Consider the following 12957-nt stretch of genomic DNA (forward strand, 5'->3'; position numbering starts at 1 on the left):
AAATCGCCGAATTTTATTTCAACCAAAAATGCGGGACTCATTTTGTGCAAAAATGGAAAGCTTTTCAATTTCCATGCGGCAGAATTGTTCCAATAGCCGATAATCCATTTTCCCAATGATGAATCCCTATACGGGTGGACCTCGCGGGCGGCCGGTCCAAAGCGACGTCAGACTACACCTCCCTATTACCTGCAATATTTGCAACAATACATAGTGTGCTTTACATCCTTCTACCACCACTACACTGTGAACTGAACGTGCAACACTCATTCTTAATTTTATACTTTATTTATCTTTTTTAAGATTCTCTATTTTAGCATTAAACCTTTACGTCAGATTTTTTAATTGTAGTTTAAGTATATATTTAGTGATTCTGTGTGAAGGGGGGCGGGGACTAGCAAAGTAAGATGTTCCATTGTACAGTGTAACTTGTCCGTGTAACTGCGTGTATGACACAAACATCTTGAATCCTGAGTGGAGAGAGTCACACATGTGTCCCCGCCCTGTCTCACCAGGTTGTGTCCCCCGCCCTGTCTCACCAGGTTGTGTCCCCCGCCCTGTCTCACCAGGTTGTGTCCCCGCCCTGTCTCACCAGGTTCTGTCCCCGCCCTGTCTCACCAGGTTGTGTCCCCGCCCTGTCTCACCAGGTTGTGTCTCCACCCTGTCTCACCAGGTTGTGTCTCCACCCTGTCTCACCAGGTTGTGTCCCCACCCTGTCTCACCAGGTTGTGTCTCCACCCTGTCTCACCAGGTTGTGTCTCCACCCTGTCTCACCAGGTTGTGTCCCCACCCTGTCTCACCAGGTTGTGTCTCCACCCTGTCTCACCAGGTTGTGTCCCCGCCCCGTCTCACCAGGTTGTGTCCCCGCCCCGTCTCACCAGGTTGTGTCCCCACCCTGTCTCACCAGGTTGTGTCCCCGCCCCGTCTCACCAGGTTGTGTCCCCGCCCCGTCTCACCAGGTTGTGTCCCCACCCTGTCTCACCAGGTTGTGTCTCCACCCTGTCTCACCAGGTTGTGTCCCCGCCCCGTCTCACCAGGTTGTGTCCCCGCCCCGTCTCACCAGGTTGTGTCCCCGCCCCGTCTCACCAGGTTGTGTCCCCGCCCTGTCTCACCAGGTTGTGTCCCCACCCTGTCTCACCAGGTTGTGTCCCCGCCCTGTCTCACCAGGTTGTGTCCCCGCCCTGTCTCACCTGGTTGTGTCCCCGCCCTGTCTCACCAGGTTGTGTCCCCGCCCTGTCTCACCAGGTTGTGTCCCCGCCCCGTCTCACCAGGTTGTGTCCCCGCCCCGTCTCACCAGGTTGTGTCCCCGCCCTGTCTCACCAGGTTGTGTGTCCCCGCCCTGTCCTCTCTGGTTGTGTGTCCCCGCCCAGGTTGTGTGTCCCCGCCCAGGTTGTGTGTCCCCGCCCAGGTTGTGTGTCCCCGCCCAGGTTGTGTGTCCCCGCCCAGGTCGGGTGTCCCCGCCCAGGTTGGGTGTCCCCGCCCAGGTTGGGTGTCCCCGCCCAGGTTGGGTGTCCCCGCCCCGTCTCACCAGGTTGGACAGCTGAGCCAGCTGGTCTCTGTGAACCTCCCTCCTCTCCATGTGATGCTCGTGGGCCTGCTGCAGCGCCAGGGGGGGCTGCTCTGTGGAGCTCTGCTGGAGCTGAGGAGAGAGGACGCACACACAGAGACACACACGGAGAGACACACGGAGAGACACACACACAGAGACTTCAACTTCAAATTACTTTATTTTCCTTTCGGAACTTCATTAGTGCAGTGGTTAAAAGACAAACATACAGTCACAATACATAGACACTCACACAGAGACACACACACACACAGACACACACACATAGAGACACACACACACACACACACAGACACACAGAGAAACACACAGAGACACACACACACACAGAGACACACAGACAGAGACACACACACACAGAGAGACACACACACACAGAGACATACAGACACACACAGAGAGACACACAGAGAGACACACACACAGAGACAGAGACAGAGACAGAGACAGAGACAGAGACAGAGACAGAGACAGAGACACACACACACACACACACACACACACACACACACACACACACACACACACACACACACACACACACACACACACACACACACACACACACACACACACACACACACACACACACACACACACACACACACACACACACACACACGAACAGCAGTACAAGGAAGCCTCATACAAAGGACATAAACACTGCCCGTGCAGTTAGAAAGTATGAAAGAACAGCCAGTTACAAAGTGCATGGACGGCAGAACGCTGTTACATACAGTATGGCTGAACTACTTGTAAGACACATCGGCCACGAATCATGGGTAAAGGAAACACACACAGAGACACACACACACACACAGACACACACACACACAGAGACACACACAAACCACCCATTAGGTCAATACAGACAGTGAGCTCACTAGGGAGCGCACAACCCTCTCCGTCAATACGAGACCTAATGTTGGTACGACCCGAGGCCTTACAGTCATTAATCAGAAGCATGTGAGCCTCGCCCCTCCCCTGGAAGACACACACTGTACTCCTCCCAACTCTGGAGAGAGGGCCGGAAAAACTGTTCACAGCCAGAGATGAGATGGACCCCGGGCCCTCTGGCTCTCCGTCTGGGCCCAGGACTCAAGTACAAACACAAACAAACAGAACTTCACAGAGGAGGAGGCCCGGAGGCCTGGAGGCTCAGTCTGAGGGGGGGGGGGGGGGGGGGGGGCTGGGGGGGAGCCACATCGTCTGATGTCAGAGATGGAGATCAGGGAGTGTATCGGTAATGAAGTGGTTTGTCAAGCTGCTCCCGAGTGGGGGGAGAGAGGAGAGAGAGAGAGAGAGAGAGGAGAGAGGAGAGAGGAGAGAGAGAGAGAGAGAGAGAGAGAGAGAGAGAGAGAGAGAGAGAGAGAGAGAGAGAGAGAGAGGAGAGAGGAGAGAGAGAGAGAGAGGAGAGCGAGAGAGAGGAGAGAGAGAGAGAGAAAGAGAGCGAGAGAGGAGAGAGAGAGGAGAGCAAGAGAAAGAGAGAGGGAGGAGAGCGAGAGAGAGGAGAGAGAGAGAAAGAGAGAGAGGAGAGAGAGAGAGAGAGGAGAGAGAGAGATCAAAGTGGTGGTGGGGCTGAGTGTCCTGGGTGGGGCTGTGGGAGGCAGGGAGGAGGAGGAGGGGGTGGGCCGTCTGGTAATCACACGGTGGATTTGAACCTGCGGGACATCTCCTCTGTGAAGTGTCTTCACACAAGACACATCTGGCCCTCGCCTCGTCTGACCCCGGGAGGGCAGGGAGGTGTGTGTGTGTGTGTGTGCATCTATGTGCGTGTGTGTGTACAAGTGTGCATCTATATGCGTGTGTATACCGTAATTCCTCTAATAGTAACCGGGTCTCAAATACAAGCCGGGTCTCTATTAATGGCCGGGTGCGCTCTTGAGCTAAGCAATTATAAGCCGGCCTCCTAATACAAGCCGGGTTACTAATATACTGAGCTGCATACTGAGCTAGTTACTTGATTTCACTTTGAAAACGTTGAAATGACCAGTGACCACCTGTAATTGCACTGTTTACTATTTCATACAGTACTTGGTTTCAATAAATGAACCCAGTACATTTTACTGGGTTCAAACTGACACAAAATGTTGATTTATTCATTATGATCCGTTTTGATTTTTTTTTTTAAATATAGGCCTCCCTCTTATACAGGCCTCCTCCTAATACAGCCTGGTACCCGCTACAGTTGAAACAAATACAAGCCGGGGTTACTATTAGAGGAATTACGGTAAGTGTGCGTCTATGTGCGTGTGTGTGTATAAGTGTATGTCTATGTGCGTGTGTGTGGTATCTGTATGGAGGACAGCTGAAACCCATCCAATTTGACTGTCTTTTTACTATTATGTACCTTACTACTATACTTTTACTACTACCTATTATCATGCTAATATGTCTATACTACTATGCACTCAGAGTGTAACACTGAAGCTCGCCGCTATTCGACGAACATGGCCACTGACCCTTAGCTGCCAGAGTTGTGCCCTTCCTGCTGACTCGTTGTTCATGACCTGTAAGTCGCTTTGGATAACAGCGTTCAGCTAAATGATTAAAATATAATATATACTGCATTTATATAACAGCTTTTATCCAAAGCGCTTTACAATTTGTTCCTCACATTTGACCCATTCACTCACACAGGAGAGAGAGAGAGAGAGAGAGAGAGAGAGAGAGAGAGAGAGAGAGAGAGAGAGAGAGAGAGAGAGAGAGAGAGAGGAGAGTGAGGGAGAGAGAGAGAGAGAGAGAGAGGAGAGTGAGGGAGAGAGAGGAGAGAGCGAGACAGAGCGAGAGGGAGAGAGAGGAGAGAGAGAGAGAGAGAGAGGAGAGTGAGGGAGAGAGAGAGGAGAGAGAGAGAGCGAGAGAGAGCGAGAGAGAGAGAGAGAGAGAGAGAGAGAACGAGAGAGAGAACGAGAGAGAGACGAGAGAGAGAGAGAGAGAGAGAGAGAGAGAGAGAGAGAGAGAGAGAGAGAGAGAGAGAGAGAGAGAGAGAGAGAGAGAGAGAGAGAGAGAGAGAGAGAGAGAGAGAGAGAGAGAGAGAGAGCGAGAGGGAGAGAGAGCGAGAAGGAGAGAGAGAGCAATTAGGGCTAAGTGTCTTTCTCAAGGACACTTCGACACGCTGCCCCGGGAGGAGCGGGAATCGAACCGGGAATTGAACCGGGAACCTCCGGATTACCAGACGACTGCTCTATACCTCCCGAGCCACTGTCGCCCCAAATATAAACGCATGTGTGTGTGTGTGTGTGTGTGGTACCACCACCTACCTTCAGCAGCAGGTGGTTCATGGTGTGGTTGGCGGTGCAGGAGAGGTTCCCCGCCGTGGTGACCTCCAGGGGTAGACGAGGCCGCGGCCCTGGACGCTCAGCGGGCACCGGAGCTGGAGCAGCGTGTGGCTGATTTTACTGGGCCCGTTGTTCACCAGCTGACAGCCGGGGAAGAGGAGGAGGAGAAGAAGAGGACCTTAATGTGGAAAACTACTCACGTTTTATACCCTTCTCTCTCTCTCTCTCTCTCAATAAACGGGAGTGGCGTTAACCGTAGAGCTCCGTTAGATGAGCGTCGGGTGATGTGCACGATAACAGACCCTTCAGATTAGGATCCTTTATTGTCACTTATTTCAGAGCTTTACAGCAAGAAGAGTGGAATTCTATTTATTGTGGTCCTCGACCATAGCAGCTTCTATCTTAATAAGATAGATTCTTAATAATAAAACAAGATCAAAATACAATACATTTTGCATAGAATACAATAAGATGACTAAAATAAAGATTACTATACAGTTCTAAAAGTGCAGTGCAGATAAAATAAGATAAAATACAATGCATTTAGAATAAAATAAGATGACAAAAAAATAAAGATTACTATACAGTTCTAAAAGTGTGTATCAGGATGTAGATATTATACTATATACATTTTTAAATAACAAAGATGGCTATGTACAGTTCCAAAAAAACAAACAATGTGTGTAATCAGTAATGTGCAAGTGATTGTTGGTAAAAGTAATCCTGTTGGGGTACGGAGCAGAAAAAGAGGACCTGGAAAACTACTAACATTTGTATACCCTTCTTTCTCTCTCAATAAATGGGAGTTGCGTTAACCTAGAGCTCCGTTAGATGAGTGTCGGTTGATACGGTGCATGATAACAAACCCTGTTGGGGTACGGAGCAGGGTCTGGTTACCTCTGCTAGCTTGGGTGCTACACAGTGGTGGTGAAGAAGGCAATTTACATTGTGGGGAGAGCTTTGAGTGTCTAGAAAAGCGCTATATAAATGTAATGAATTATTATTATTATCATTATTATTATTATCTGTCTGCTATCAGTGTTGTAGTACTCGAGTCCTGGACTGATTTTCAGGACTCGTGACTCGACTTGGACTTGAGCACCGATGACTCAGACTTTGACTCGGACTCGAGCATTGACTGCATTCGGACTCGGAAGGTGCAGACGAGGACTCGGACTTGTTCATTGATAAATACAGTTTTTTCTTTTTTTTTTAATTGTGTAATAGGCGCTAATCATTTGGCATAAGATATTGATGGCTAGTGCATTTGTTTGACTATTGTGTCACAAAGTAAATAAACTCCCTTTGAAACGGTGACCGCTGTCATTTATGTTTAGACCTTTTTTTTGTGTATGTCAGCTCTTTGACTGCCAGAGTGGAGTGGACTCAACCTTGATGACTCAGACTCCATGACTTACTACCATAGTGTCTTTCTTTATACCTGTATCACTGTACATATTAATATTACAAGTCTGTATATATATCTGATTAGCACTATTACTCAGTAGTACGGATTTATATATTTTATACCCAGTTTAATCACCTGTACATTGTATATTACTATTGCACGTTATGGTTACGTTTGCACTCTGGTTGGATGCCAAACTTGTTTTCGTTGTGCTGTACTCGAATCTATAACTACCATGGGGACAGTCAGAGCATTGGTGCCTTCTAGCCACGCTGCTAACCTGTAACCCATCATCAAGAAGGTTGTTGATAGACGTAACCCTTACCGGAGACATTGTGGCTAACCTCAACTTCAAAACAGGGATGGAAAAAGGAGAATCATGTGATCATACATTTGTTTTACTATGTCACTTCCATTTCCATGGGAACCGGAGCAGCAGTGACCAGTATTTATTTTGAATACATTTGAATCCTTATTCCTCTTAATTTAGATTTTAGATTCAAATGTACTGTTATCATACAGCACAAGTACAGTGCAACAAAAATAAGTTTGGCAATAACCACAGTGCAAATGTAGCAGTAAAGTGCAACAGTAATATACAATGTACAGGTGATATATATATATATTATTATTAATTCTTTTTTAACAATTATTTATACAGGTAAAAATCTAATTGAGACATTTACAAGAGCGACCTGATCCACCAAACTGTATATATAAATATATACAAAATATACTGTATATGTGGTGAATATAAATATATAAATGTATATATGTGGGCTAATACAGCACTGTTGTACAGGCTTACAGAGTTATATTATGAGTTATGCAGGTGTATAAGTAGGTAGGTATATAGAAGGATTATATGCAGGTATATTCAGACAGATATATATATATATATATATATATATTAAGGCTGTCAAAGTTAACGCGGTATTAATGTGTTAACGCCCGATTCTATTAACGCCACTATTTTTTTCAACTCACGATTAACTTTTAAGAAATAATATTTTTTTTAACTTTTTTTTCTCTTCTTTTTTCACTAGACTTCACTCACGTGTATTATTGATGCTCTCATTGATACTATGTTTGTTTCTGAAGTGTGTGTGTGTGTGTGTGTGTGTGTGTGAGAGATAGAGAGAGAGAGGGGGGGGGGGGGTGAGAGAGATGAGGAAGGGGCAAGAGAGAAAAAGGGCTGGGAGAGTGTGTGTGTGAGAGAGAGGGGGGGGGGGGGGGGGTGAGTACTCAGCCCTTGTGTGGGTGAATGTAACAAGTTCCTAACGTTTTCCTTCCCCTATTATTTTAAATGGCTGCATAAAGCAAGCATTTGTTGACTCTCATGTTGATAAGAGTATTAAAACTTGGAACTTGAAAAATATCCGTTTAAGGTAGATATATATATATATATATATATATATATTTTTTTTTATGCGATTAATTTGCGATTAATCGTGAGTTAACTATGGACAATCATGCAATTAATCAGATTAAATATTCGAATCGATTGACAGCACTAATATATACGTATATACATGTGTTAAATATAAATATATAAATGTATATATGTGGGATATACAGCACTGTTGTACAGGCTATCATACATAATGGAACCATTAGGACGCCAGCATGACTCCATTGGCTCTAGCTACACAAAGGGTTGCTCTCTGACCCACTCTGTTCACATGCAGAGGAGAGAGAAGAGAGACAGAGAGGAGAGAGGAGAGAGGAGAGAGAGAGGAGAGAGAGGAGAGACGAGAAAGGAGAGAGACAGAGAGGAGAGAGGAGAGAGAGAGGAGAGAGGAGAGAGAGAGGAGAGAGAGAGGAGAGAGGAGAGAGGAAAGAGAGGGAGAGGAGAGAGAGAGGAAAGAGAGGAGAGATAGACAGAGAGAGAGGAGAGAGGAGAGATAGAGACAGCGAGAGAGGGAGAGAGAGGAGAGAGAGAGGAGAGATAGAGACAGAGAGAGAGGGAGAGCGAGAGAGAGGAGAGATGAGAGAGAGGGAGAGCGAGAGAGAGGAGAGAGGAGAGAGAGGGAGAGATAGAGACAGAGAGGAGAGATAGAGACAGAGAGGAGAGAGACAGAGAGGGAGAGATAGAGACAGAGAGGAGAGATAGAGACAGAGAGAGAGGGAGAGCGAGAGAGAGGAAAGCGAGAGAGAGGAGAGATAGAAACGGAGGAGCAAGAGAGATAGAGACAGAGAGGAGAAAGAGAGGGAGAGAAAGAGAGGAGAGAGAGGAGAGATAGACAGAGAGAGGGAGAGACAGAGAGAGAGGGAGAGATAGATAGGAGAGAGGAGAGAGAGAGATATGACAGAGGAGAGAGAGAGGAGAGCGAGAGGAGAGCGAGAGAGGAGACAGAGAGAGAGAGTGAGGAGAGATAGAGGAGAAAGAAGAGAGAGGAGAGATAGAGACAGAGACATAGACAGAGATAGAAGAGAGAGAAATGAGAGAGAGAGAGAGGAGAGAGAGCGATAGAGAGGGGGGAGGTCTGACACCCAGAGCCCTGTGCAGAGGCCAGCCCCCCAGAGGAAGACGCTCTCTTTAGCCGCTCACCTCGTAGATGTGTTCCACCGAGGGCCCGACGTCCTGCTCCACCTGGAGGCTCTTGGTCACCTTCCAGTTGGCCGGAGGGAAGAAGACCTTATCGGGCCGGGACACCCTTCAAAAAGAGAAGAAGAGCGAGAGAGAGAGAGAGAGAGAGAGAGAGCGAGAGAGAGAGAAAGAACGTTCAGGGAGGATAAGCTACGTTTACTTTACAAAGTCCCAAAAGTTCAACTGCGGGGAAGAGAACAATGAGCTCACCCTTGTAAAATAACGTCGGCCTGGACGACCACCTCCAGCCTGTGGGGCACGACCTCACTGTGGGAATTGTTCTCGTTCTTACTGTGGGAAGAAAAGAGGAAGACATGAGATCAGTTCTCATAATCTTTACAATATCATCAAACCTTTATTTAACCGGAAAATAAAAACCCATCGAGACCGAGGTCTCTTCTTCAAGGGTGATCTGGCCAAGAAGGCAAGCATGAATTATGACATACATAACAAGACACAATACACATACAGTAGACTAACATACAACCGATATTTTAAATGAAAAGTCAAATTCAGTTTAAAAAATTAAATACAAGCACAATAAAACAATAGCAATCAAACCAAATTTGTTATCTCAGAGCGGCATGATGAAGCGGATCGAGTTTGGCTAAGGCAGTAGAACAAGCACATCTATAAACTATGTCACCATAATCTAGTTGTGACAAAAAAAAGGGCCATAACCACCTGTTTACGGGAGGCGGGGGGAAAGCATGATTTAACCCTATAGAAAAAACACTGTGAATTTACGTTTTTTTTATTAAAGCATCAATATGTTTAAAATCTAGGTTCTTGTCCAGCCAGATGCCAAGGTATTTGTAAGTTTCAATAACCTCAATAGAACAACCATCAAGGGTGAAAATAAAGGGGGGAGAGGCAGTTGACCTAGTTGGAGCAAATACCATTGCCTTTGTTTAGCTACCATTCAATAGCAGTTTTGAGTCAACAATAAAACACAAGATAATTGTGCCGTAATGGCAATAATGGGCCAGTGTAAACAAAAGGTAGAGATGAGGGTCTGTATGCCCTATCGGTTATATTATTTACTGTGGGAAGAAAAGAGGAATACATGCCTCATCAGTTCTCATAATCTTTACAATAAAACACAAGATAATTGTGCAATAAGGGGCCATGATGAAGGATAAATGAAGAAACAGTGTAAACAAAAGGTGGAGATGAGGGTCTGTATAAGATAAGATAAGATATTCCTTTATTGATCCGCTTGGGGGAAATTCAGGCATCATAGCAGCATGGGGGAGGGGAGGTACAGGTAGTAAAAAAGCAGTGTAAACAATATAACAAATCAATATAATTAACTCTGGACATGTATGCCCTATCGGTTATATAAAACGTTACTCTCAAGAGTATAAACTATGAGTAAGAGTAAAACTAAACAGTATATACAAAGTAACCCATACTGGCATGATATATACGGCATACGTCACTAATTTGTAGTCCTAATTTGTAGTCCCAATTTGTAGTCCTAATTTGTAGTCTTAATTTGATGAGACATTAAAATCATCCATGACCACAGAGATCCCAAACGTCCTAATTGGACGAGAACTGAAAACAAAACCTTGCGAAACAGAACCTACAAAATGCAGCATGTGTCCACGTTCAAACATCCATCGTGGCTCAGGTTGGCACCTTGCACGGTTGCCTCCGCCATCGGTGTGTGAATGTGTGAGTGAATGAGTGAGTGAATGAGAGGCATAATTCACTGTGCCTCACTGAGCACAGAGTAACAGTATAAATCCCTGTATATCTTCCTGTACATTTGACATTTTACAGTACATTTGACTGTGTATATCTTTGTATATACATATTTTAGAATGCATATCTTTTAATAACTATTCTTATTTTAGATTTCTAGATTAAACATTTAGACAGAACAAGTCACGAATAAGAATAACAAAACAAATTGCCTAAGAACAAGAATAGAATCAAATATACAGTAAATAAATACAGTAAAAATCTACAGAAGTCTACAGTAAGTGTAATATTGAACAGTGTTGTTTTAAAACTAAGAGTCCAGGAAGATGGTAACTGTCACCCTGGGCACAGTGATGCATTGTAGAGTCTGATGGCTGTCGGAATGAAGGACTTCCTGTGCCGTTCAGTGCTACATTTAGAGAGTGTGAGCCTAGCACTGAACATGTTCCTCCTGTCAGCCAGGTCTGTGTGTAGTGGGTGGGAGGGGTCTGTGTGTAGTGGGTGGTAGGGGTCTGTGTATAGTGGGTGGGAGGGGTCTGTGTATAGTGGGTGGGAGGGTGGTAATTTCCCTCAGGATCAATAAAAATACTTCCATTCTATTCTATTATAATTTGTAAAGTGCTTTGGGGGAAAAAGCGCTATATATACTGTACATGCGGTCCGTTTACCAGCGATGACAGCAAAGCGAGAGAGACCTACCTGCGGATCTGGAGCTCAAACTGCACGGTCTTGCGCGTGCCCTTCAAGCGTGGCACAGTGAACCTCAAGCCTGCCCACAGCTGCAAGAGGAGGAGAGGAGTCATCATCATCACCGGCATCATCATCATCATTATGCAAAAATAGACTCTGCCGTCATTGCTTGGAGATTCCAAACCAAAAAAAGAGTCAATGAGTCATTCGGCTACGGAACAAGCTGCTAAAGGAGGAACGGGGAAGCAGGCCCCATAAAGCCCTAGAGCTGGGAAATATACCAGGATGTATCATTTATCGTCTTGTCTGTGTTATGCTATGGTGCGATTTTTTTTAATATTGTGGATTGTGATACACTATACAAAAAGGTCAATATTGTTGTGGGTTTGGCGGTTTGCGGTCTCGGGCTGGTGGGGTGGGGGCCCCTGGTTCGGGGTCTCAGGGGGTTGGAGTGTTAAAGAGGCATGATGCTCTGACTCACTGGGGTGCTGGACCCAGGGGTCCTCATAGGGTGGGGACCGTAGGGGTCGGGACGGGGTGGATGGGGGCTCGGGATATATTCTTATTTTATATTATTTATACTGCTTTACTGATTCATTTAATTTGATTACATTTTATTATCTTGTTATTTTTGTTATTATTATTGTTGAAGTACTGTCCTGTGAGGTCTTGTGTATTATTACTGTATTGTGTGGTCTCTTGTTATATGTGGGAGAAAAAGGAGAAAAGTAAGAAAATGTGATCACAAAAATGTCTCACTAAAGTATTGAGGATGTTAATTGAAAGCTACAGTTCCATTTTGATGACTGCATCACACGTCGAGTTATACCCTGCAACGTGAGCGACTGGATCATGGAGCGCACACATGGTTTTCCATTTCCAAGCCGTTATCGGGGGGGGGGGAAAGGTCCTTCTGATTAATGTCGACATTTATTTTCTTTCCGTTATCGCCCAGCCCTACTGGAGCGACAGCGGCTCATCAGGAGGTAAAGCGGTCGTCTGGGAATCAGAAGGTTCCCGGTTCGATTCAGTCTCCTCCCTGCAAGGTGTCGACGTGTCTTTGAGCAAGATGCTTAACTGAGATTTAGATTTCTTTTCTTTTTTGCCACAGCTTATTTTTTTATGTACCGTACATACATTCAGAAAAACGCGAGATGCTCGTTTTTTCCCGGGTCCTCAACCGGAGTAGATTTGTAAACATAGTACACAACGTATATTCTATCTATACAAACTATAACTATAAGCTATAACTATAAACTAAATAAGCTATAAATAAACTATAGACTATAAACTAAACTATAATCTAGACATAATACACAATGTATATTCTGTCTATACAAACTATACAATACAAGGTATATGTCAGCAGCAGTGTGCTTGTGTGGTGTGTGCGTGTGTAAGTCACTTAAAGGAAAACTCCAACATTTTGGGAAATTAGCTTATTTGCCATCTACCCTGGAGTTAGACAAGAAGATGCATACCCTTTTCTTCTCTGTGCATGCAGTAGGAGTAGGAAGACGTTGGGAACTAGGCTAATGGAGGAACCTACTTCCAGTGACTGACGCTAAGCTAGGCTAACGGTGCATGTCTTCCTACTCCTACTGCATGCACAGAGAAGAAAAAAAAGTATGTATCCAAATAAGCAAATTTCCCAAAATGTTGGAGTTTTCCTTTAAGGTGCTTTTGTGCGTATGCTGCTCATGTGATAATAATA

The 12957-nt window shown here is 45.3% G+C and overlaps 1 protein-coding gene across 1 annotated transcript in view; it reads right to left on the minus strand.

Moving 5' to 3' along the window:
- LOC311244426 (integrin alpha-5-like) overlaps nucleotides 1-12957 on the minus strand; it is a 114221-nt gene that overhangs the window by 13841 nt on the left and 87423 nt on the right. The window contains 6 exon segments of the mRNA XM_084333924.1: nucleotides 1529-1639; nucleotides 4828-4895; nucleotides 4898-4985; nucleotides 8805-8910; nucleotides 9054-9134; nucleotides 11253-11332. Coding sequence (XP_084190050.1) covers nucleotides 1529-1639; nucleotides 4828-4895; nucleotides 4898-4985; nucleotides 8805-8910; nucleotides 9054-9134; nucleotides 11253-11332 — 534 coding nt within the window.

This window comes from Notolepis coatsorum, assembly GCF_963971535.1.
Source record: "Notolepis coatsorum genome assembly, chromosome: 17".
In the NCBI taxonomy this organism is placed as follows: Eukaryota; Metazoa; Chordata; class Actinopteri; order Aulopiformes; family Paralepididae; genus Notolepis; species Notolepis coatsorum.